Here is a 22,950-nt window from a genome sequence, read left to right as displayed (position 1 = left end):
GACTACCTCTTATACAACAGAGCAGCCTCTCACTCTAAAATATTTATGAACTTTTCTGAAATGACTATAACAGTCTACAGTAAGAACATACTTCTGGCTATAGGTGCTTGTTTTAGAAGCAAAGATGACCAGGGTGTCTCAACTGTCCAACCCTGTTCTAGAATCAGGGTGATCAATGACAGCACATGTGAGCGTCTATCCTCATTCTAGAAGAGATGACCATAGACCACACGGTTTAGTGGTCCATCTTCAAATATCAGTCCAAGAAACTTCTTGGCCACACACACCAAGGCCTTCAGTAAAAGCCTCATCAATGCCGAAGCAAACGGGGTGAGACAATCCAACCCTATCACACTCCAGCACTGCATGAACTAACAACATGCAGCTCTATCCTCAGGAAGGCTCTATCCCTCCAAACTAGCAGCAGGAGCTGGCTCACTGTCCAATTCTGACACTCATGGCCTTACCCTGACAGCACGGAGCCCATGGAGAACAGCACAGCCCAAAGCACCTTCTTTTTATCCTCAAAGCACCCCTCACCTCAAGGGAAACCCAGGGCCTCTCACACACTAAGCAGGCTCTCTACCTTTAAACTGAATCCTAAGCATGATTGATTTTATTTTCTGACAAGGTCTCGTGTCCCAGTCTGGTCTTCAACTTGCTATGCAGCTGAGGATGACCTTGAACTTCTTACCCCCTTGCCTCCACTCCTAGAGTGCTTCTAACTGTGTGCCACCATTCCTGGTTCCGCAGGTTACTCATAAGGTTAAGAGGCAGGAAGACTAGTTTAATACTAGAGCTGGGGATTATAGCTCATTTAGCAAAGTGCTTGACACACAGCATGAAGGCCCGAGTTTGAGCTCATATAAAAGAGCAGGTATGATGGTGTGCACCTGTAATCCTCGTGCTGGGGGGATAAAGATCATCCCTGGGGTGTGCTAGCCAGCCAGTTCAGTCAAATTGGTAGCCTCCAGGTTCAAAGACAGACCCTGTCTCAAAAAATGAGGTAGAGAGTTCAGTGCTTGCTGCACAGCATGAGGACCTGAGTTCAGATCCCAAACAAACATGTAAAAAGTGGGGCATGGTAGCGTCACACCCAGCTCCCTGTGACGTTCTTTTGTGCTAAGTAAAACTCCAGGGACAGAAACTCTGCTTGTACTAAAGCCAGTGAGGAGTGTGGGAGGGGGTTAGCAAGAGTGGGCGTAGGGAGAGAACAGGTTTATACTAGTTTTTTCCAAAGAGGAAAATGTAGGGAATGCAGCTCCAGTGGTTCTTCTCAGACAAGCAGATACGGACAGAGTGGCCCCTATGGGGTTGGAACTGCACCTAAAAACCTCTCCCTCTGTACCATGCCTGGTGTCACACTAACAGGTTTCTGATAGGCAACCATCAGAGGCCTCAGTATACAGTAAGCTGACTATACCTACTTGGCAAAACTCATACTACATACACTAAGTACATTTAAACAAGTTAGATCTTCTTTTCAATAGGCTTAGAAAGTGAAGGCCATCATCTGGCCCACACATGTGGCCACAGGTAGCCAAAACGCAGACACCTGTTCAAGGCCAGAAGCACCCCTACATAACTTCCTTCTTGGGAAGCCAAAGGCCATTCCTTTTTCTCTTGCCCCTGCAACCCTGCATCTTATGTACAGCTCCCACTCCCCAGCCCTGCCTTCATCTCTCCCACCCCTGATGCTAACATCCATGCTACTGTCATCTCTAATACCCCAGCTCTGGGTCTGGAGTTCTTTGTAGTCTTTAGAGACCTTACTGACCACCCACTTCTAGACTCTCACTTTCTCTACAGCTTCCTGAGAAGCCCACTCATCACCTCATACAAGTGTCACTGTAACATCCAGATTTGTCGCTATTTTGAAGATGTCCTTAACCCTTAACTGAAGCCCTGTTGGTCTCCTCCTGCATTTATCTCAACCTGAGAGTCTATGTATTTATCACTAATTTGTTCCCAGGCTGCCACCACAACTCAAGTTTAACCCACTGGGATGAAGAACAATTAGGCTGAGACATCAGTGCCTGGCCAGCACAAGAGGTATGAAGCTTCTGCAAATGTGAAAAAAGTTCAAGAGAAAAAAATGTCAACTCCCTTGTCACTAATTCCTGCTCAGTGTGACCTAGATGACAGAGGGCCACTCACTAAGGAAAGCAGCAGCCCTGGTGGCATCAATGACAAGCTGACTACCTTCCATCTTCTGGTGAGTGAAGAAAATAAGCCTAAGCTCCCAGCCTTGGTTTTCTGTTTCTCTGAATATTCCCCCACTATCCTCTGCTACCACCTGGACAAAACCATGGTCAACATAAAAAGGGCAGCAATTTCTACTTTCAGAAACGTCTCCAGGTACCAGGGAGAAACAAAAAAGGAAAGCAGCAGCTGGTTCCCTGGGAACCACAGCACAGCACAGCAGCAAACACTTCCCCAACAGGAATGGTTTCTTGTCCTTGAGACAGAGACAGAGCTGGGCTCTGGCTCCAGAAGGATGAAGGGTGGTGGTGGTGACTTCTGAGTCATGCTGACCTGTGCTCCTGCCCCAGGTCCACCACACCCACCTCTACGGTAATCTGCCTCTCCAACCTCTTACTTGGCATGTTTTGCAATTAATAAACAGAGAAAAACATGTTTCCTTGCCTATCTTAGCACTAGACTGTTCAAAGTTCATAGCACTCACTTTTGGCCGCGCAGCCATCTTACAGTAACTCACCAAAATGACAAACAGGAAGGGAAAGAGGAGGCCCACTCGCTTATGTTCTCTAGCCCTTTTAGGAAGCATGGAGCTGTTGCTTTGGCCACATACATGTGAATCTACAAGAAGGGTGATGTTGTAGACATCAAGAGAATAGGCACAGTTCAAAAAGGAATGCTCCACTAAGTGTTACCATGGCAAAACCAGAAGAGTCTACGACGTCATCCAGCACGCAGTGGGCATCACTGTAAACAAGCAGGTTAAGGGCAAGATTCTCACCAAGAGAATCAATGTGTGCACTGAGCACACCAAGCACTCAAAGAGCAGGGACAGCTTCCTGACGCTTGTGAAGGAGAACCACCAGACGAAGAAGGCGGCCAAGGAGAAGGGCACCTGGGTTCAGCTGCAGTGCCAGCCTGCGCCACCCAGAGCAGCACACTTTGTGAGGACTGATGGGAAGGAGCCTGAGCTGCTGGAGCCCACTCCATATGAACTCATGGCCTAATGTACAAAAAGAAATGAAGGACCTGGACTATATATAAAAGAAGCTCATAGCACTCGAATCTCATTAGAGATAAAGACTTTTTTAAAAAGAAAAAGTTGAAAGATCACAGTAGGTGGGCAAGATTATGAATGACACTCAAGGGACAAGAAGCTGTCAGGAAAATTAGGTCTGGACAGGAGAGGGGCTACATGTACATGAGGTGCCTATCCCAACGCACTAGTCTTTGCATCTAGTAAGTGGTCTTCAAATTCTCAGAAAGTATACAGATGTTTTCTTTGTGCATACATGTTCATGTATGTGGGCCATCTGTGTGCATGTGGGTATGGGAGGCAGGGGTATCATCTTCCACAACTGCACTTTACCATAACTTTTCAGACAGGGTCTCGCGCTGTATTTAGAGCTCATTGGTGCAGCTAAGCTGGCTTGCTTTAGAAAGCCCCAGGGATCCTTCTGTCTCCACCTCCCCAGTAATGGGACTACAGGTGTGCACTGACCACTGCGTCCTTATTTTACATGGGTGTTAGGGATTCAATTCAGGCCCATGCTTTACTAACTGAGCCAACCCACCAGTCCAAATTAGACATATTTTCTTTAAAAAGAGTTGTACAGAGCTGGGTGTAATGGCGCATGCCTTTAATCTCAGCACTCGGGAGGCAGAGGCAGGCAGATTCCTGTGAGTTCGAGGCCAGCCAGTCTACAAAGAGAGTCCAGGACAGCGGAGGCTACCCAGAGAGACCATCTTAAAAAAAAAAAAAAAAGAGTTGTAGAGAGTGTATGTGTGTGTTGGGGGGGGGGGGAACGACACACACACACACACACATTATTTTTGTTTTGAGACAGGGTCTCACTATGTATCCCAGACTGGCCTTGAACTCAGAGATCTGCCTGCCTCTGACTCCCAAATGCTGAAATTAAAGGTGTGCACCACTATGCCTAGCAAAAACAATGGTTTAAAAAAATCCATTTCTGGGGCTAATGATATGGCTCTATAGTTTAGGGCACCTGCTGCTATGCCTGAATTCAATCTTTGGAGCCCATGGTTGGGAGGAAAGAACCAACTCCCAAGAGTTGTCCTCTGACTACCACATGCATGTCATGGTACCTACTCCCACCATCAAAATAAATAAATGTAAATGCTCCCCACCCCACACCCATCCTGACAGGGTTTCTCTGTGTAGTCTTGGCTGTCCTGGACTCACTTTGTAGACCAGGCTGGCTTCAAACTCACAAAGATCTGCCTGCCTCTGCCTCCCAAGTGCTAGAATTAAAGGTGTGTGACACCACGCCTGGCTGTAAAAATTTTTTTTAAAAATCCATTTCTGGTTCAATTTTAGGAACATCCATTAAAAGCTAACTGTGTGCACCCTGCTCTAAGGTTTGGGAACAAGAAGACAAATTAAAATGAGCTTCCTACTCTCAAGGAAGGTAAGAAAAGTAAATATGTGAATTCACAGACTATGCAACGGATATAAATGCTGAGAAGAGAGGGCACCAAGTCTTGAAGAGCAGGGAGGACCCAAAAAAGCTGAAAGGAGAAAGATCACATGCTGAAGACCCCTGTATGGCTGCACCAGGAAGGTAAGATAGTATTGGAAGAACCAGACAAGAAAGCTGTACTGGAACTAGGTCATGGGGCAAAACACTTGGGGTACACTGCTTAACTCTCTTGTGGGGAGGGTAAGCTCTGCCACCTAATGCTAACAGGAGGAGGGAGCCTACGGAAGAGGAGCTCATATCTTCCTGCCAACCTCCCGTCATAAGTGGGTTTAAGGTCATAGTCTTTCTGCCAAGATGACTTAAAACAGGACAGGTTTCAAATGTAAATCATTTTGAACTATGGGTAAAATAAAGTGAACTAAAAAAAAAAAGTGAACTCTGAGCTCCCAGTTTATTTATAGAAACCAAAAGCATTTAGTAGTCCTGTACTGGGGCCAGCCAAGGACTAACAAAGGACATGTGACAATAAATAATCCAGGGATATGGGTGGGGCAGGCTCAAAGGCCTACCTACCATTGATAGATAAATTTTTGATGAAGCCCAGCATTATCAAATACACCCTCAATTAAGTTCAAATGCTAATTATACTTACTGTTATCAATATAAGCTACAGGGAAACAAGTGAAAACCAACAGAAAGCTTCCTTTTAGCTTTCTGATCCAATGAAAAGGCAGATGCTCCCTGAGTGACCCAGTGACCACCCAATGCCCTGTGATCACCTACGTACAGGATGGCTAGTGCTACTCTGAGGGGCAAGCCCTGCTGTCCTAGCCACAGCATGGATAAGCAAGGCTGGCTTCATGCTTTCTACCCCTCTCCTCCAAACCCAGGAATCTGTTCTAACTTGTAGGTTTGAGTCCTTCCATCAAATGCCCTGGGAATGATTTCAGAGGTGAATATGGACAAGTCTCAGATCAATGTGAGAGTGGCCAGAGTAAGGCTAAGTACAAATGCTCAAAAGAACTCAAGAGGGAGAGCTGAACTCCCCACACTTCCTAGGCAGGACTTCTCTTTCCCAGCCAGGGCAGGACTCCTGCCCAGCACCGTCCCATCTGTGAGGCAAACCCTCATGGTACACTGTGATCCATGCTTGCTGATACACAAACCCATTACAAGGAGCCAGTTGGAACTAGAAACCTGATGGATGTATGCCTGTAATCCTAGTACTCTTGAGGTTGACAGCCTATAAATAATAGAGAGGTACTGCTACATAGTAGGCAAAAATTCCAAACAAACTAACAAAAAACTAGGGCAGTCACAATTAGATGTCAGTAAAAACATCAAATGAATGCAAGCTCCATTACAACAACATTGTTTTTACAGTACAGTATACATATCTAATGCTTCTAAACTTTCTGTCTGGGTATGTGAACTAATTTGTGATAAACACCTATGAGTGACAAAGAGCTGCCTTAACTCTGACTATGGAATGCACTGTCCTAAACTATAGGTGACCTCAGTGAAGCAGGCTGGAGGCTAGCCAGTCAGTCCTACATGGCCTTCCATGCACACACATGCCCTGCCTCTCCATCTCTCAGGATAGAGGCTGTCTCTCAATGTGCTCAGACTAATGTCTCAGAGCAGCAGCCTGAGATCTGGGCCCAGATCTCAGGGACTCTTCAGCCAGTCCTTCAGCCATCACTGGAACTTCCCTAAAACTAAGACTGCAGCAACTGAGGAGAAGACCAGCCACTACTGCCAGCTGTGACTAGGGCCTTCAAAGACCCTGGCTACAGGAATCTTGACTGCACGGGACCACTGTGGGAAACCAGAGGCCCCCACTTTTTTGGGGGGTGGGGTAGGTGGAGGTCTCAAGACAGGGTTTCTCTGTATAGCCCTGGCTGTCCTGTACTTGCTTTGTAGACCAGGCTAGCCTCAAACTCACATTGATCCACCTGCCTCTGCTTTCCTGAGTGCTGAGATTACTGCGCCTGTCTTCCTGTACCACTTTGAGATGCAGTTTGGGAATGGTTTGTTATAGCAATGCTCTTGAGAATCAGGCTTTTCCCATAGGAAAGTGCTGCAGCCAATATACCCCATGACTCTTCTCTTAAGCAGACTTAGGACATTCTGTAGGAAAACAGACCAGATCTGCATATGACATTACTCAGGTGGCCAGCTGAAAAGTGATCATCTGGGGTTACCTGTGCTGATCTGACTAGGGGCCACCTGGGTAAGTACCAACCAGTTTTGTCCTCCATAGACTGGGTCTTTTGAGGGAAGCCCTAGCCCAGGTGGTTGTAAACAGCTGCTCCAGAATTTCTAGTAGAATGCTGAGGTCTTCAAGTCTCCACCTCCTCATCTCACAACTAAACACCTACTTTAAGCAAGAGTCCCAGGGGCCTAAGACCAGCTTCAAGAAAGCCTTGAGTGGGAGAGAAAGCCTCAAGACTGAGCAGGCTGTCTCTACAAGGCGACATCTTCTACCTTCTAAACACTGGCATTGCCCCTTAGGAAGCCTCTCTAGTCCCCATGCCATGTGGAAAGAATGAGTTGCTTCCTGGATTTACAAATTCCACTCTTTGACCTTCTCACATGGGAAGGAGGACATTCTGGCTGCTCTTAAGCAACTCAATTCTTTTTACTGTTGGTGCTTACCTTTCCCTTAAAATTTATTTTGTAATCTCACTTTGATTCTAACTTTTTGTTTTTGCTTTAAAACATAGTGCAAGGGAAATTGTTTAAAAAAAAAAAAAAAAAAAACTGTCCTGAAAGACGTAGTAGCCCTCAGAGTAGTTTCTCCCTTTCCACTTGGCCTGAATTAGCTCTCAAGGCCACTCTGGCCAGTCTCCCGCCCCACTGAAGAGAGCTCACACACTCACAGCACCTAACAAAATACGAAGTAAGCAAGCACCTTCTGATTCAACCTTGGAACTTCTTTATTTTTTTATTTTATTATTATTTTTTTTTTATTTTAAAACTTTATTTCTGCAAAGCCAATCAAGAAGTGTGGGAAGGAAAAAAAGTGTAAAAGTTATCCCTTGCATATTTGGGAACTTCAGCAAGCACTTAAAAGTTGGAGAAAATGAGGACTTAAAACAGTTGAATCAAAGGCAATACCCAGCAATGTGTGTTTTAAAACAATAATGATGTCCTTTCTTAAGCAACATTCCTTTTTTCCCCTAATAGCTACAATATGATACAGTACACAACAGCTCACTTGAAAAGATTCCTTTAGAACCTAAATATTACCCCGAAGGCCTTTCCTCCCAACCTGCCACTTGCTGAGGTTATAAGCCCTTGCTAAATCCCTTCACTTTATCCCCTATCTCCAACCCTGCACCTGCCCTTCCTTATCTCTCACGCACAGCTCGGAACAACCCGCACTTCTCTTCACAAGTTCAAGGGTTCTCTTCTCAGTTAGCTGAGCCAACTCACACACACTGCTAGTAAACAGACACCAGTCAGTATAGCTCTCATACAAACAAAGCTGTCACCATCCGTAACCTGACACATGAGACAGGTGAAGAGGCTGCCTTGAAACTCCTGCTGCTTTCAGAAGTTAAAGATATCCCCACTTGAACCATAAAAAAATGCAAATCCATTAAAGTACAATATTGTGCACAAGTTTGGGCTGGTATAGTTAAACACAAAAAGCTGTAATTGCTGAAACCACTGCTGATAGAAGAAGTTGAAGATCACTGAGAGACAACTTTAAAGTCTTTCTTTCTTTTTTCTTTTTGAGTTTTTTGAGACAGGGCCTCTCTGTGTAGCCTTGGCTGCCCTGGACTCTCTTTGTAGACCAGGCTGGACAACTTTAAAGTCTTAATTATGAAAATCTTCTTACCCTGACTACAGACTTTAAATATGTATTGTTTTCATAATCATTCAAAATCAACTACAAGTAAGATTAAAATAAGGCTGGAAAGACAGCTCAGTCAGTAAAGTGACTATCATACAAGCATGAGGGCCTCAATTTGATCCCTATATACCATAAAATAAAACAAAACAAAACAAAAAACAAAAACAAAACAGGCATGATGGCATCCACCTGCCCAAACTATTCAACGAGCTCCAAGGCAGTAACAATAAGAAACCCTGTCTCAAAACTGCAGCACTTGAGAGGCAGAGGCAGATGGATCTTTGTGAGTTTGAGGCCAGCCTGGTCAACAAAGAGAGTTCCAGGACAGCCAGAGCTGTTACACAGAGAAACCCTGTCTCGAAAAACCAAAAACCAAAATAAAAAACCAAACAGACCCTACAAGGTAGATTGCTCCCAAGGAACAACATCTGAGGTTAAGCTCTGACTTCCATGTATGTACTCACATGCACATATGCACATATACTGACACATATGAGTAATATACTAAAAAATAAACTAACTAGGACTGGGGGCTAGGGATAGAGCTCGGTGGTACGGTGCTTGCCTAGATACATAAGGTAACAAGGTTAAATCCTTAACACCACAAAATAAAGGGGAAGAACATATACCTCAATGGTAGAGTGTATACTGAGTCAACCTCAGCACTTGTAAATAAAAATAAATCATAAATAAAGTTTAAAAAAATCTTTAGGGGTTAGGGAGATGGCTTATGAAGTATAATACTTGCCATGCAAACTCAAAGTCCTGAGTTCAGATCCCTAACACCCATTTAAAAGTGGGACGGCCAGGTGTGGTGATGCACGCCTTTAATCCCAGCACTTAAGAGGCAGAGGCAGGTGGATCTCTGTGAGTTCAAGGCCAGCCTGGTCTACAAAGAGTCCAGGACCGCCAGGGCTATACACAGAAAAACCATGTCTCAAAAAAAAAAAAAAAAAAAAGAGTATGGTAGCCAGGCAGTGGTGGCGCACGCCTTTAATCCCAGCACTTGGGAGGCAGAGGCAGGTGGATCCCTGTGAGTTCAAGGCCAGCCTGGTCTACAAAGTGAGTCCAGGACAGTCAGGACTACACAGAGAAATCCTGTCTTGGAAAAAAAAGAAAGAAAAAGAGTATGGTAACATGTGCCTATAATCTCTGCACTGGGAAAGAGTGGAGTTGAGACAGGTAGACACCCAGAGTTCACCACTAGCTGGCCAGGCTGCATATCAGTAAGCTCTGAAATTAGTTTGAGACCCTGTCTCAAAACATAAGGTGGGCAGCAGTAAAGGAAGACTCCAACACTGATCTCTGACCCCTACCTACATGTGCACACCAAAACCAAACAAACAAAAAACCACCCTGGAAAATGCATTTTAAATGCCAAAGGACATCATCTAAAATGCTTTCTGGCCAGGTGCAGTGGCATATGCCTTTAATCCCAGCACTTAGAAGGCTGATCTCTGTGTGTTGGAGGCCAGCCCGCTCTACATAGTCAACTGGGAATACATAATGAAACTCTGTCTAAAAAAAATTTTTTTTAATTAGGTTAAAGAAACTTTTCTGAATTCCTCCCAGAAATAACCATGAAAACAGCACCAGAGTAGTGTCCTGCAGATTGTTTGGCATAGCTGTCCCTTTCAGAAGAGCACAGTAGGAAGCTCTCCACACCATGTGCAATGAATGTAAGTGCCTGTAAGACTAAGGCTACACAGGTCCCTGCCCTGAGAGGACTCCCAAGGCTGCACAGAAATGGGCAAATGTATATTAGGGATAGAAATGGTCCTATTTTTCTAAGAGCAGTCAAAGCAGCATCACTATGATGGAGTGAAAAGGTGAATGTGACTTGTAATGTGGACTGTGACTTGTGTCTTTCCCCTGCTGGCTGGTTCACTCTCAGAAAGTAACACAGTATTGTTTCACAAGCATAGGCAGTGGCAGGCCAGAAAGGGCAGCATGGCCAAGTGGAGCTGCTAGTTCTCCATCTAGTTTCTGAATGCCGAGCCCCTAATCCTGAAGCAGCCACCTGGAACCATAGTTCTTACTGTACTTTAGGAATGAACAAGCAAGACATGAAAAAACGCTGAATAAGAAATGCATAGCTGGAGCCAGGCATGGTGGCACATGCCTTTAATTCCAGTACTCGGGAGGCAGGGGCAGGCAGATCAATGTGAGTTCTAGGTCAGTCTGGTCTACAAAGCAAGCCCAGGACAGCCAAGGCTACACAAAGAAACCCTATCTCGAAAAACCAAAAACCAAACCCCTCCCCAAAAAAAGGGGAAAAAAAAAAAAAAGAAAGAAAGAAAGAAATGGAACGGATAGCTGAACGGTGGTGTCACACCTCTAGTTCCAGCACTTGGGAGGCAGAAGCAGGCAGATCTCTGAAGTTGAGAGTTCCAGGAAAGGGGGGGGGTGATATATATGAATATGGGTATCAATTAACAAAATCAGAAAGAAGGGAGGCTGTGAAGTGGGAAGGTGTTAAGCAAGACAAAGGGGCTGGAACGCTGCAGTCCTGAGCTGTGGGAAAGCTCAATGGCTGGGCAGGCACAAAAGGGAAGCAGGACCAGTGACTAGCATCTTCAAGACAGGCGCTGGAGCACTATGGAGAAGGAGCAGCTCCTTCTACCCTCTCAGGACTAAACCTAGATTTATTTCAGCCTGGCCAGAACCTGGTAGCTCATCAGAAAGACCTATCTCCCATACTATACCTGGAGCTTGGTAGTGTCTCTACTGAATTAAACAAGAACACTATGAAGACTGATAGGGGCTTACCTACTTGTTTTAAACATTAACAAAAACCATTGAGATCACATATATGTGCCATTATGCTTGGCTAGTTTTGACTGTTTTTAAAACATAAGTATAGATGTCACTATTCTATGCATCCCCAACATGTTAAGATATTAAAAGGAGATTTAAAGGCTAATACAGACTGCCCCCACATATTCTTAAATGCCTACAATACAGAACAAAAGGACAGAAGACCTGGTGTAGAAAAGATCAAGTCAGAAGACAGAACACTGTGGAGCAGCACAGGAAGAAGGGACCAAGTTCTGACCTGTTGCAATACTTGAACCACAGACAAAAATTTCCCAATTACACATACTTTCACTTTTCTGTGGAACGCTGGGGACTAGACCAAGGCCTCATATATGTTGGGCAAGCACAGTACTTCTAAACTATATCCCTAGTCATTTTAAAATAAAAGTTGTTTCTGTGGCTACTGTTTTAAATATAGATGGCCAAGCATGTTGGCACAAGTCTGTAATCCCAATACTTTAGAGACTGAGATAAGAGAATTTCAGTATAACCAGGCTATCCATGCTACACAGTAAATTCCAGCCAAGAATACAATGTGAGACCAAGTCTTAACCAAATAAATAAATGAGATTAAAATATAATTAAGATAAGACAGGGATATGGCTCAATGGAAAAATCATTGCCTCTCATGCACAAAGTCATGGGCTCAATCTTCAGCACCACAAAAAGGGGTGTTGGGGTGGTAAAAGCAAGGCATGGCAGCCCACACCTGGAGAGCCTACTGCAGCTGCAGCAGGACTGCCTGAGCTCAGGAACTCAGGACTCAGGGACAGGGCCTGGGCAACAGAACACGCCTCCCTCCATGACCTCTCTGAAAAATTATAGAAACCAACCTCGGACATTTCTGTTTTTTGTTTTTTAATTTTTTATTTTAAGTTGATTGGTGTTTTGCCTGCATGTATGTGTGAGGGTGTCTAATCTTGGAGTTTCAGAGAGTTGTGAGCTACCATGTAGGTGGGTGCTGGGAACTGAACCCAGGTCCTTTGGAGAACCAGTCAGTACTCTTAACCGCTGAGCCATCTCTCCAGACCCTTAAAGAATTTATTTTTATTTTATGTGCACTGGTGTTTTGCCTGTGTGTATGTCTATGTGAGGATGTCCCTGGAACTGGAGTTACAGATAGCCACGTGGGGGCTGGGAATTGAACCCAGGTTCTCTGGAAGAACAGCCAGTGCTCCTAACCACTGAGCCATTTCTCCAGCCCCTGACTTCAGACATTTCTAATATAGAATCAATGATAAGATAATCAAATCACAAAGCATTTCTAACTTTATTATTTCTATCTAAATTAAATATTCTAAAATAGGAATAAATGAACCATTTAAAACAAAAGAAACAGCCAGGTGTTGGTGGTGCACACCTTTAATAATCTTTAAGCACTTGGGAGGCAGAGGTAGGTGGAGCTCTGAGTTAGAAGTCAGCCTGGTCAACAAAGTGGGCTCTAGGACAACACAGGATATACAGAGAAACTCTTGTCTCAAAGAAAAACAAACAAAATCCCAAAACAAATCTGTTCCAGTACCAGAGATTAAAGCATTCTTTTCTTTTCTGTTTCTTTTTTTAATTATTTATTTTTGTGTCAGGTCCCTGTCCCCTGGAACTGAAGTTGCAGATGGTTGTAAGCCACCATGTGGTTGCTGGAAACTGACCCCAGGTTCTCTGCAAGAGCAACAAGTGCTCTTAAACTGCTGAGCCACCTCTCTAGATCCTTTTAAATTTGTTTTAAGACAGTGGTCTCATGTATCCCAATGTGCACTGTCCTCTAACTTTCTAGTAGGCAAGGATGAACTCGAATTTCTGATTTTCTTGCCACTACCTCCCATGTATACACTAAGATTATTATCTGCCACCATGCCTAGTTTACAAAGTGCTAAGGACTAAAGGCAGGGATTCTATGTGCTAGGCAAACACTCTGCCAACTGAGCTACACCCTAAGTATTTGTCTGTCCTGTGTGTGTGTGTGTTGTGTGTTGTGTGTGTGTGTGTGTGTGTGTGTGTGTGTGTGTGTGTGTGTGTGTAGAGGCTAGACGTTGATATAGGATCTTTATTTTTTTTAAAGGCAGGGTTTTTTTCTAGATTTGGAATTTGCCAGTGTAGTTAAACTAGCTGGCCTAGGCAAGCCCCCAAGGATCCTCTAATTTCCACCCCCAGCACTAGAATTATAGGTGTGTGGCTGCCATGCCTGCCTTTTCACATGGGTGCTTAGTGACAAGAGACAGGGTCTGAACTCAGGTCTTCATGGTTGTTCAGAAAGCACTTCACCCACTGGACCATCTCCCCAGGCCCAAAGCATTTTTTAATAAAATGAAGTATTTCTAAAGTCACAGATCCTAACATTCTGTAGGTCACAGGTTATCTCTGAAAATCTGACTTAAATTATGGGTCATCTCACACAAAAAATGTCTATGTACCATATGTGCACCAGGAAAAATCAAGACTTCCAGGTTGCCATGGAAATGGGCAAGTAATGAGCAAGGGACCTTGCTGTCAAATAACTGCCAAGTGGCTCAGCCATCACAGGAACAAGTCCACCCTCAGTGTCACCAACACTTAAAGATAAAACTTAATCACAGACAGAGATCAGATGATGGAGCCAAGAAGTCAACATCTAGGGGGGAATTCAGTGGGAAACAAACATGCTTGAAGCCTGGAGGGCACAGTGAGGGAGGAAAACGATCAAGAAGGGTGTGGAAATCTTAACAAAGGCTCAAAGAGAAAGGAATCTCTGGTGATTCAGATGTTAGGTGTTTAAGATCCAGGTAAGCTGGAGATATTATGATCAGTGAACCAAAGCCCAGAGGAACTCAAAGTGCCAAAAAAGGTACTGAAAATCTAAAAAGCAATCAAGACACTGTAAATACCAAGAAATTAAGAAGTTACTGACAGTGAGGATATGTAGCAAAGACATTTAAAAAAATAATAAGTTTGCTTAGTGGTGAATCCCAGCATGATTTTCACTAGCAGTGCAAAGGTAAACTTTGTAAATAACACTATGTTTAAGAAGGAAAGCTCAGAGGTTCCCTGGCTAGACTCTCTTCAAAGTCCACAAAGAAAAAATGAAGAAGGTTGCCAGGATACTCAGAGCAGCAATAACAAAGTAAAAGTTTGGAGGTGAGCAAGCAAAAGTGTGGCCCTCCTTCCTGCACAAAACAAACACCTAGTCACAGGCTAGCGACACAAAATGCCTTCAGGTGAGGCGGCGCTGTGCGTCAGTAGTGCAGAGGCAAGGAGCGGGGGGGCCGTGGACTATATACCCTCACCACCACATCACACTGCAGCCCCGGCATCAAGTTGGCTTCCACATCCAAAGCCTAAGAAATGCCCGTCGAAACCTATAAACAGTCACTGGCCACAAACAAACCAAACCAATTCTGGCACTCCTAGGTGCCTGGACTAGCCCAGGGGAGGCAGACAGGTACACTGTGGCAGTTTTGGGATTCTCCAGTCAAGCAAAGCACATCTCCATAGTCTGAACTAGTCACCCTCAGGAGGGGTTCAGGCAAACATAGAAGAAAAGGCTCTAAGAAGAAAGTGCCCATGTAGATGATAAAGAGAAACCAAAGACAGGAGAAAAATTAAAACACAAGGATCTAAACATGTTTATATAGAAAGCATATGTGGTGAATTTAAGATGTCACAAAGGCACGTGTTCTCTCAGCGTAGTCAGGATGAAAGGGCATCTCGAGGTCCTATTCTTTTCCAGACTTTCTTTCTTCAGAAGCTTCATCGTAAAGCAACCTCCAGGGAGATCGTGCAGGGCCAGTCTTGTGCTTCCTCGCGCGTTCACAGGATCACACTTGTAGCCCCTCTCGTCCCCGCGTTCACAGGATCACACTTATAGGCCCTCTCGTCCCCGCATTCACAGGATCACACTTGTAACTCCTCTCGTCCCTGAAGGCTTCACACACTTCACTGTGTGCTCAGAGTGTTGCGCTGCGCTGGGTATAACTCAGGAGGACTATTCTCCACTGAGGCCTCACTGAGTCGGACGCAGCTGGCATGACGGATGATGCCTGGTTCCAGTTGCCTGCTGCCCACTGACTCTTCTGGATACACTCACTTACCTGGCAGCCAGTGAGCAGCTGACCAACACACACAGCACAGAAACTATTCTGTGAGCCTTACCTTATGTACACTTTTGGGATTCTCCAACCAGGCACAGTACATTTCCTCCACATAGTTCGAACTAGTCCCACTAAGAAACGGTTCAGCAGCTACAGGTGCAGAATAGCACCGAATCTGTTGGAACGTCCTAATTGCTGCTGGTTTGTTTTGTGAAAATGTCTTAACAGTCTGGGAGGCCGTCAATGGCCTCAACTTAGCAGCACAAGTCCTTAAGTGAAACATTTTGCCCTGAAGCCTTCCACCAGTACCTGTTTAAAAGAAGAGAGAGAGAGAAGTTTTAAAAAAAACATTAAGGAGATAAAACCTGCCCAGCTGTTCAGGGAAAATATTCTAGCTTAAAAAGTATTCACAACAGCCAGTGTCTTGCTCAGAACCTTGACAGAGCATGGCTGTCCAACTGGCACACCCACATCCCCTAAGATGCTTGCACTAGCCCCAGGGAGATATGCACAGAGCTGCAAGCTTTACCATCTGACTGATCTTTACATTTACATATTGTATGAAATGACTGCAGAAAAGGCAATAAGGACTGGTTAAGGATTATTAGTAATTGCAAAACGGCAGAAACCATGGAGTATTCTCTATGCTCTTAGTATTCTGGAAAGTAAAGAAATTTGACTTTGCTTAACCTCAAATAAATTACCCTTGAGAAATAAATATGAAATATCAGAGAAAGCTTGGCTTCAACAGAACAAACAGCTAGAGAGCTTCAAACCCTCCTTAAAATGACTCATCAGAAAGTTACCCTTCAGTAAGTGGCGCTGCAGTCTACCTAGGAATGACCAGGATACAGGCCTGTTATCACACTGAGACTTACATTCCAATTAGCTTGGTATATATAGCCTGTCCTTCAGCCTACTCTCTTACATATGTGGGGGGAAAACACACACACACACACACACACACACACACACACACACACACACACACACACTATAGGCAGGTCTTAAGGCACAATTCCAGGGGCTTTGCCTAATACATTAAGAACAACACATTAGGGCTGGAGGGATGACTCAGCACTTGTGGTTCTCATAAAAGCCCCAGCGTTCTGACCTCAACAATACTAGGTATGCATGTGGTAGACATATATAAATGCAGGCAAAACACACACATACAGAAAAAAATTTAAATCTAAAAAAACTAAATTAAAAACAACACATTAGGGGGGCAATGGTGGTCTATGCCTTTATTCCCAGTACTCAGGTGGCAGAAGCAGGTAGCTCTCATTGAATTCCAACCCACTGTCGTCTATAGGGCTACATAATGCAACTGTCAGAAAGGAAGGAAGGAAGGAAGGAAGGAAGGAAGGAAGGAAGGAAGGGAGAGAAAGAAAGAAAGAGGTGGAACTTTACACACTACAAAAATCAAAACGGATCGAAGTCGTAACTGTAAGAAGTAGAATTGGGGCTGGATAGATGGCTCAGTGATTAAGTGTTTCTACTGCTCCCGCAGTGAAATAATGCTTGATTCCCAACTCACAACCACCTGTAACTCCAGGTCCAGGGAATCTGACACCCTCTTCCCACCTCCACAGGCACCAGGCATATACATGGCATGAGCACAAGCAGAAAATTTTTGGAGAGAATAAGCCTATGTATTTGGAAGAAACAAGATGAAAAAAGAAACAAGTGACCTAGGCTCAATGGCCTTGGATTAGAAATAACAATCTACTGTGGTCAGGATGTACTATACTATATGCGAGAACAATAATTTAAAAAAGGAATGAAAAGAGCAGAACTGGGGCTGGAGGGATGGCTCAGAGGCTAAGAGCACTGTTTGCCCTTCCAAAGGTTCCAAGTTCAATTCCCAGCAACCACATGGTGGCTCATGACCATCTGTAATGAGATCTGGCGGGCAGGTGCACATGCGGGCAGACTACTATATAAATAATAAGTACATTGTAATAATAATTAATAAACAAATGTTATTTTAAAAAAGAAAGAAAGAAAAGAGCAGAACCAAGAAAAACTGTAGGTGTTAAATGGCATGACCTTAGGGAAAATAAACCTACATATTAGATATATGATTATCTAATATTTAGGCAGGTATCAATAAGCAGGTAGACTGGTGAGGGTGGAAGTAAAGAGGCACCTTTTGTTTTGTTTTGTTTCGAGACAGGGTTTCTCTGCATAGCCCTGGCTGTCCTGGACTCACTTTGTAGACCAGGCTGGCCTCGTACTCACAGTGATCCACCTGCCTCTGCCTCTTCAGTACTGGGAATAAAGGCTTGCACTACCATGCCTGGCCGGTGTAAAGAGGCACTTTTAAGAGGTGTTCATAATGACTCACCCTGTAACCCCAACACTCTGGAGGCTGAGGTAGAACATTTAAATATTATTATATATGGTACATAAACATAGATATAGTCTATTAAACAGGTATATATTAAATATATGTACATATAAGTGCATGTGCTATTGCACATGAGCGTGTAGGTCCAAGGTCAATATCTGGTGTCATTCCTCAAGTGCTGTCCTGCTTTTCTGGAGACAGGGTAGCTCATTCACCTAGAACTTTTCAAATTAATTAGGCCTGCTGGCTGCAGGGATCCACCTCTGCCTCCCCAGCCTAGGATGACAAGCATGTGCCACCACACCCAGGTCCTCATGCTTGCCTAGTAAGCACTTTACTGATAGTGCCACGGGTATCGATGACACCAACTTGCTAAGTAAGCATTACATACTAGACCTGACCTGCTCAGTCTCTTTGAACCCAGAGTAGCAACAGTAATTACTCATCTCTCTCGTTTCTTTTTGTAACTATAATACAAACATTAAAACATTTTGGGTTTTTGTTTTTGTTTTTGTTTTTTTCAAGACAGGGTTTCTCTGTAGCCCTAGCTGTCCTGGACTTGCTTTCTGTAGACCAGGCAGGTCTCTAACTCACAGTGATCCACCTGCCTCTGCCTCTCTAGTGCTGGGATTAAAGGTGTATGCCATCATGCCCAGCCCCATTAAAACACTTTGTAAACTTCAAGTATTTCTTTGACTGAAGAAATATAACTAACAAGTAGGTCAACTTAGAATTATAACTTATAAGAAGCCAACAAAGATGTCTGAGAAATTCAAGGTCCCAAGATAAATAAACATCAGCAACCCTGGTCTAACAATTACTGTAACTTGTAAAACATTAGTAGCGTCTCCAACATTTAGCATCCCAGCCTACTTAGCCCATCTAATGCAGGCTGTCATCCAGGAGCACTTCCAAGTCAACCCACTGAGCAAGCTTCTTTACCTAAGTCTGAAGACTGCAGTGCTCTTTCTCTAGCTGGGGCTCTGCAGCATCAGACTGCAGAGGTCTACGCAAGCAGACTGGTGAGGGTGGAGGTGAAGAGGTAAAGTCACTTATAATGACGCATGCCTGTGCTCCCGGCACTATGAGGCTGAGGCTGGAGCATCTACCTTTCCAGGCCAGCCTGAGTTACTTACTTAGATCCTATCTCAAAAAGAACTACAATGTATGTTCATAAAGAGTGAAAACTCTGACATCTTTATAGAACGCAAAATGTCAACATTTTATCAAAGCACAACACAGAATTTCTGTTTCCTGCTAAACGCATCCCCAAACGTAAACGTTAAATTTAAAACAAAAATCTCCAAAAGTGGACAAAGTAAGCTGACTTGAACCTTGAATCTTGGAACCTGAAGAGACAGGCAGACAGAGCGCTCTCCTTGTGTCACATGTTTCAGATTAATCAGTAGAGAAGTTCTAAGAAATGCCAACAGGTGTAGACAAAAGGAGCCACAAAGCCTCTGCTCTTAAGACAAAGGACAGTGACAGGTGAAACAAGATGGAAAATTTAACCTATTGTTCTGTGACGCCAAACAGCAGAGAAAACACCATAGTCTCATCCTCAATGATGTCAAAATACAAATCAGGGATTTAATCTCCACCTCTACTCCAACAACAACAGCTAGGAGCCTGATTCCAGCAATAATGTGGGTGGGAACTCAAAACTACAGTAGTAACAAGTTTCTCTGAAGATACAAGGCAGCATGCCCTGCCGTTTAACAGTCAGAAAGAGCCTACTCTATTTTGCTTAGAAATTTAAGAGCCAGGTGTGGTGGTGCATGCCTTTTATCCTATCTCTGTGAGGCAGAGGAGGGGGATCTCTGTGTGTTCTTGGCCAGCCTGGTCTAAAAAACAAGTCCAGGACAACCAAGACAGAGAAACCCTGTCTTAAAAAACCAAAAAAAGCCAATGAATGAGAGAGATCTGGGCCAGCCAGTTACACTAACACTAATACATCACAGCTATTAAAACTACTAGATAAGGCCGGGTATGGTGGCGCATGCCTTTAATCCCAGCACTCGGGAGGCAGAGGCAGGTGAATCTCTCTGAGTTCGAGGCCAGCCTGGTTTACAAAGAGTACAGGACAGCCAGGGCTACACAGAGAAATCCTGTCTCGAAAAAGTCAACCAGATAGGGCTAGGTATGGCAGTGCATGTCTTTAATCCCAGCACTCGGGAGGAAGACACAGATAGGTATGAGTTCGAGGCCAGCCTGGTCTACAAAGCAAGCTCCAAGACAGCCAGGGCTACATAGGGAAACCTGTCACAAAACAAAACAAAACAAAACAAAACTCCCTAATTTGGTAAAAGGCTTAAACCAAACAGATTCAAGAAGACCAGCAGACCTGAAAGCCAAGCGCTACTGACACAGCATAGATGCATGGAAACCTTGTGGATTGCTGCAGTAATGAACTATGCCCAAGATAATAAAAGGAAAATAGAAGAAAAAGAAGGCCTGGGAGATTAGTTGAGCGGGCGAGAGAGGAGGACCACTGTGGTTTGCTGACTGTCAGTCTAACTCCAGGTTCAGTGTGAGATCTTGTCTCAAGGGAGTAGAAAAATGTAAAACAATATAATCCTCATCAGAAGCTGGAAAACCAAGAAAAACTGACAGTGTTCAACTACTGAAGAACAGAACTGTCGATCTAAAGTCACCCAACAAGAACTACCAAAAAGCCCAGCACTTTGATCTCTGCTGCTCAAGACGACAACCCAAACTGGAGCCCCAGTATCCACATGGTGGAAGAGAAGTGCCTTCCTAAAGTTGTGCTCTGACCTACACACAACCCAAGTGCCAGCTCTGGTGAGGCACACCTGTAAAGCCCAGCATTCAGGAGGCTGAGGCTGGAGGATAACCATAGATTCAAGGGCAGCTTGGGCTGTATGTATATATGCTAAAGTAACCCAAAGCAGGTCATCACAAAGTCGAGAAATACAATTAGAAGAAAATAAGCAAAACGGAAGACTTAAGACTCTAACATATCACAATAAACCCCAACATACTATGAGAAGCATTGATAGGCAGGTGGGTAAAAGAGAACAAAGTATAGATACAAGAATTATCACTTCAAAGATAGTGACACCAAAAGGCTGAAAAGACATTTCATGGAAATATTAACCATATTTCCAAGAATGGCCCTACTGTTACCTGATAAAGCAGACAGCAGAGAAAAGGCAACTACCAGAGGCTGAAAGAGATGTGAGATAATGAAAGGTCCAGCTATCAAAAAGATAAGCAAGCCTAAATGTGCAGGTAGCAAGAGAGAAAGTAGGGGCCTGCACGATGGGTCTGCGACACCAAAGCTGCCCACCTGAGCTCAATCCCCAGGACCTACGCGGTCAAAGGAGAACCAGCTCCCACAAGCTGTCCCCTGACCTCCATTACGGCGTGCACACAAATAAATAACTTTTTAAAATAAAAAATAAACTTGCATAATATGTTATGCAGAGTGACAAGGACAGGAAATGCCAACTACTTAAAGTAGTCTAGCCGGGTCCACCTTCAAGGGCAGGACTGCAAGATCAGGCAAACAGGAAGCCTCCAACAGTGCCCTCTGCTCAAACTCAGAGCACAGGAAGCAAAAACACAAGGAGGGCCTGGAAGAGTAATGAAATCCATAGAAAATCTGGGGGAAAAAAAAATTTACTTCTGTTTTTAGTTGCTTCTTACAGGTCACGAGGCTGAGATGTTCATTCAAAACAGATTCACAATATATGCATAAGGCTTTTCATGTACGTAGAGGCCTCAGTCAAATACTGGTTGACACCACTGACCGTCCCCCCCCTCTCCACCACCTTGGCCTGCAGAGGTGTTCCTTGAGTGACCTTTTGACGTCAAGGGTCTAAAACCCCACCCTCCAATGATGAGTAACGCCGCCATTTTCTGATCTTACAGTCAGGAAGTTGGGTTACGCATGCGCACAGCACCTAGCCCGTGGCTTCTCAGTACCTTTAATCCCCCTTTCTCCACACCTCACCCTGCTCCTACGCCCTGTAGATAGTCCTACGCCCTAACCCTCGGGTTTCCTGTCTTAACACCTGTGTCCACGTGAGTATTCGTCCCGAACTTGTCATTTCAGAGACTGGCACACTGCTCGGTGGGTAAAAAGAACATGATCTGGTAACTCATACGAGGGCACGGTAGGAGGCTTCCCAGTCATTCAGAGGATAACTCACACCTGTCACACACACACACACTCTCGTGAGGAAAGCGGTGCGTGGATGGTGTTTCTAGGGAAACCAGTGTCACCTTGGCTGGCAGCCTGTTTTACCTCATACCGGCAGGTGGGGCTGCCGCAGGCACCAAGGTCAGCGCCGTGACCGGGCGCGGCGATCATAAGGACGGCGGCCTGCTGGGATCAGAACACGCAGGACAAAAGAACGCGCGCGGGCCGGAGGAAGCGACAGGGCCACGTGATGCGCGGCGACCTTGGGGGCTCTCCCGGGCCGCCGAGCCACCGACACCCTAACCAGCAGCCTTTCCCGGCTCCTCCGCTAGAGCCAATAGCGCTGGGGCCCGCGACCCCCGGCGCGCGTCCGCACCCGCCAATCTCCGCCCGCCCGGCGGACCCTGTCACGCCATTGGCTACCACGCCTGTCCGTCAAGCCTCGTCCCCCCGCCCATCATCGCCGCCCTCCGGCCGTCAGCCCGGCTCGGTCCGGCTTCACACCCGTCACTCAGGCAGCCCGGCTGCAAGGGCGCGTAGGCCTCACACTCAGCCGCGAGCTCCGGATGTCAAGCGCCGAGCCTCCCGGCACTGGACTTGACCCCGTCTGCCGCCCAAGGTTACCTGTCTCCCGTTCAGCTCCACCCGAGTGAGGCGCCGACACCCCACTCCGGGCTCCAAACTCTCGGCCCCGCCCCGGCGTGTGGCGTCAGCGCGTAGCCCAGCCCCAGAGGAGCGGCCTGCGCGAAGAAGGGCTGTGGGCGTAACATGACGTCACAGAGTTGCGTTTCAGGCCCTGGGGCTTCGCGCCAATGCAGAACTTTGCCGCTGGCCAAAGCCGACCTGTTGCTCACTGTGTGTGCTTCGCTTGTCAAAAGTGGTTGCACGTGAGGAGCTTCCAAAGCCTGTTAAGAATCTAGGAAATTCGGGCGTGTGTTGCACGCTGGTAATTGCAACGTTTAGCAGGCGGGCGTTGTGACTTTGAGGCCCACCGGCTTTGTATCCCAAACAAGCTGCACTAAATAATAGCTGGGTTGGTAAAATGT

At 45.2% G+C, this 22,950-nt stretch overlaps 1 protein-coding gene across 5 annotated transcripts in view; it reads right to left on the bottom strand.

Annotated features, from left to right (window-relative positions):
- Positions 1 to 22,662, bottom strand: part of Ogdh (oxoglutarate dehydrogenase) — a 59,918-nt gene extending 37,256 nt beyond the window's left edge. For 3 of the 5 annotated variants that reach the window (XM_051164915.1, XM_051164918.1, XM_051164914.1), the window contains exon 1: positions 15,448 to 15,695. In XM_051164915.1, coding sequence (XP_051020872.1) covers positions 15,448 to 15,669 — 222 coding nt within the window. In that variant the 5' untranslated portion in view covers positions 15,670 to 15,695. Of the gene's footprint in view, positions 1 to 15,447; positions 15,696 to 22,009; positions 22,159 to 22,528 lie in introns of those variants that run through there. The other 2 variants (XM_051164916.1, XM_051164917.1) reach the window with 2 other exon arrangements.
- Positions 22,663 to 22,950: the final 288 nt, after the last annotated feature.

The sequence above is a fragment of the Acomys russatus genome, chromosome 22 (genome assembly GCF_903995435.1).
Source record: "Acomys russatus chromosome 22, mAcoRus1.1, whole genome shotgun sequence".
Lineage (NCBI taxonomy): Eukaryota > Metazoa > Chordata > Mammalia > Rodentia > Muridae > Acomys > Acomys russatus.
The sequence above is the reverse complement of the archived record's forward strand: the minus strand, read 5'-3'. Positions and strand labels throughout refer to the sequence as shown.